The 3,480-nt window shown below is 39.2% G+C and overlaps 1 protein-coding gene across 1 annotated transcript in view; it reads left to right on the forward strand.

Annotated features, from left to right (window-relative positions):
- Positions 1 to 1,043: 1,043 nt before the first annotated feature.
- Positions 1,044 to 3,480, forward strand: part of LOC110532654 (arf-GAP with GTPase, ANK repeat and PH domain-containing protein 2) — a 27,992-nt gene continuing 25,555 nt past the window's right edge. The window contains exon 1 of the mRNA XM_021616730.2: positions 1,044 to 1,430. Coding sequence (XP_021472405.1) covers positions 1,268 to 1,430 — 163 coding nt within the window. The 5' untranslated portion in view covers positions 1,044 to 1,267. The remainder of the gene's footprint in view (positions 1,431 to 3,480) is intronic.

The raw sequence follows: 3,480 nt of genomic DNA on the forward strand, positions 1-3,480 counted from the left end.
GTATACTTCCTCAGGTATATCATCTGCAACCTGAGAAATAACCCCTTGACAGGCGCCCTGCGTAGGAAATCCACACGCAAAACCTTCCATTCAAAAATATTCTGTTGAGGTGCAAAGCACAGTTCTTCTGTTCCGCAGACACACCAAAAAACGTAATAAGACCAGCTCACACAAGTGAAAAGAGGGAGGAGGTGTCATGACGTATTCACAAGACATAAAATCATCAAGTCTGCGATCTCTGTGTTTAGAGTATTTAAAAGAGAAAATGTGCAAAATGTTCCAAATGTCATCATTTTTTAATAGAATATAATTCAATGCAGTAGGTTGGCTACTTTGACAAGCCTTGACAAGGATTAAGCAACATGGTTCAGAGAAATATGAGTGAGAGAGAGAGAGATTTTCCCTTTCCTACAACACTGTACATAGCCACAATATAACATTTGAAATGTCTCCATTCTGTTGAAACTTTTTTTGAGTGTAACGTTTACTGTTCATTTCTAATTGTTTATTTCACTTTTGCTTATTATCTATTTAACTTGCTTTGGCAATGTAAAAATGTTTCACATGCCAATAAAGCCCTTTGAATTAAATTGAATTGAGAGAGGAGGCTGGTGATTATTATGTAAACATGAACCTACTATGCATCACTGGGATTGACATTATGAGCCATGACACCCCATTTCAGATCCAAGCCTCACCATCTAGGGACAGAGGCTCTCATGTCATCTCAAATCAAATCTGGTTTTATTTGTCACATGCGCCAAATACAACAGTTGTAGACCTTACTGTGAAATGCTTACTTACAAGCTCTTAACCAACAATACAGTCCTACTGTTAATACATGTAGCTCAATAAACACCAACAGTTTACGTACATATTATACATGAAATTGTATAATCATGTAAATTCGAAACATTGGTGAGAAAATAGAGTGATTTTTGAATCCGCCGTAGGGACCTTTACAATGTGTAGGCTAGCCCTGGTGCACAGAAGACTCTCCTTTAACAAAAAGCAAGCAACCACACAGTAAAAAATATCGTTTGAAATAAGGAAGTGATTTCAAAGCCGTCAGAGGAAATTGAAAAACGTTGCAATGAGAGCTCTGGTGTCCTGCGATCTAAACTATTGCGTGTAACTTTCTCTTGGAGTATATTTTTTTTTGCATTTTAACGGAATGAACAGTTGTGGAATGAAAAAGAGAGGAGTTCAAATGGGCTGAAGCAAACTGGATTATTTACCCGGTTTATTTAAATCTACATACTTCAAGATGAATAGCAGCAATAAATTGTCTCAGTCAAGTGCCATAAGAGCAGAGGTAAAACGGCATGAATCCGTTCAGAACACAATCAACAAACTGTTTAAGCAGTTTGAGAGGGTTGGTGATCAGCAGCTCCGCTCTGGCCTTAAGGTTTACCTCCACAGTATTCAAGGTAAGCTCTCCTCTCATTACAACATGGGCAAGCTGTGTTTCACTTCAAATTAGAATATTCAATTTTCAATTGCTGTGACCTATACCATGGTGTTACTGAACTGAACTTGTCATATAGCATTCACACGTGATTTATGCAGTTTTATGTTATAAACGAGTTTCTAGCTATGCTCTCTCTTGTTTTCGATGAGCCAATGTGAGGTCTTTCTTATCCCATCTACTATAGTACAGTTACTTAGTGGTCCAGTCTGTTTGTCCCTTGTGAGTGTATTAGAAAAAACAACTGACTTCAGATCCTGATAAGATCAACCTCTTGTAGCTTCCTGTGTTTGACTGAGGTGGGGACTCTTTCTTCCACACATCCTCTCTATCAGTTAAGTGACAACAATTGTAACTAACCTGTCTCTGTGGTCATTGCCATGGCAGCAGGTTTGTTCAACCCAGAACTCTGGGCTTCTAGCCTACTTCCTGTCTGTCTGCCACTCTTCTTATTCTTCTGTTGCTCTCAAAGCCACTTCCTCTCAGACCAGGACAGTTTCTCAGCACCATAGTTTGCATGTGAATCATGTCACTTTCGTCACTTCCTTCACCCACAGTTGTTTAGTTATTTTCTTGACTTCACAGAGACACAATGTATTACTCTCATCCTCATTCTCATTGTTAGTCTCTATTTAACAAGTGAATGAGATTAAATGACATAAAGTAATTGGTTAACCATTGCTATGTGGATCATGAATGTATGATTTAATAAAGGAGAGCTATTCACTCTCCTGTTTGACGGACGAGACAAAAAGTCACTAGAATAGTTGAGAGCCACTGGTGCTTTACTACTCTGTGTCTGTGTCCCAAATGGGACCCTATTGTCTTCATACTGCACATTTTATTATTATTTAACTAGGCAAGTCAGTTAAGAACACATTCCTATTTACAATGACGGCCTACCCTAGCCATACCCAGACAGCCCTGGGACAATTGTGCACCGCCCTATTGGACTCCCAATCACAACCAGATGTGATACAGCCTGGAATTGAACCAAGAACTGTAGTGACACCTCTTGCACTGAGATGCATTGCTTTAGACCGCTGCACCACTCTGGAGCCTTTTTCCATTCTAGTATTTCTCTTTCTATGGCCCTCCCACAACCACTCCCCCACCCACCCCAACCAAAGGTGTCACCCCCTCAAAATGCTGCAAATATTTACACAAATAAGATAAGACCTGGAGGAAAAAATTAAGTATGAAGGGCTATGGTCGAAAGTAGTGCAAATGTACAGGAAATATGGTTCCATTTGGGACACAACATGTGTTGACCCGTTTTGAGTAGATTTGTCTGATCTGCCAGACCTCTGCATGGCCTTAGAGATATATGCCTAATATACATTCAAACATTTATTTTACATACAGTGCCTTCAGAAAGTATTCACACCCTTTGACTTTTTCCACATTTTGTTGTGTTACAGCCTGAATTCAAAATGTATTAACTTGAGATGTTGTGTCTCTACGCACAATACCCCATAATATCAAAGTGGAATTTTGTTTATTGAAATTTGTACAAAGTTAAAAATAAATAAAAAAATGGAAATGTCTTGAGTCAATAAGTATTCAACTCCCTTGTTATGGCAAGCCTAAACAAGTTCAGGATTTAAAATGTGCTTAAGAAGTCACATAATAAGTTGCATGGACTCACTCTGTGTGCAATAATAGTGTTTAACATGATTTAGAATGACAACTTCCTCTCTGTACCTCACACATACAATTATCTGTAAGGTCCCTCAGTCGAGCAGTGAATCTCAAACACCGATTCAACCACAAAGACCAGGGAGGTTTTCCAACGCCTCGCAAAGAAGGGCACCTATTGGTAGATGGGTAAAAAAAGCAGACATTGAATATCCCTTGGAGCATGGTGAAGTTATTAATTACACTTTGGATGGAGTATCAATACACCCAGTCACTACAAAGACACAGGTGTCCTTCCTATCTCCCTATCTCTTTTGCCGGAGAGGAAGGAAACTGCTCAGGGATTTCACCATGAGGCCAATGGTGACTTTATA

This window comes from Oncorhynchus mykiss, chromosome 9, assembly GCF_013265735.2.
Source record: "Oncorhynchus mykiss isolate Arlee chromosome 9, USDA_OmykA_1.1, whole genome shotgun sequence".
Taxonomy (NCBI): domain Eukaryota; kingdom Metazoa; phylum Chordata; class Actinopteri; order Salmoniformes; family Salmonidae; genus Oncorhynchus; species Oncorhynchus mykiss.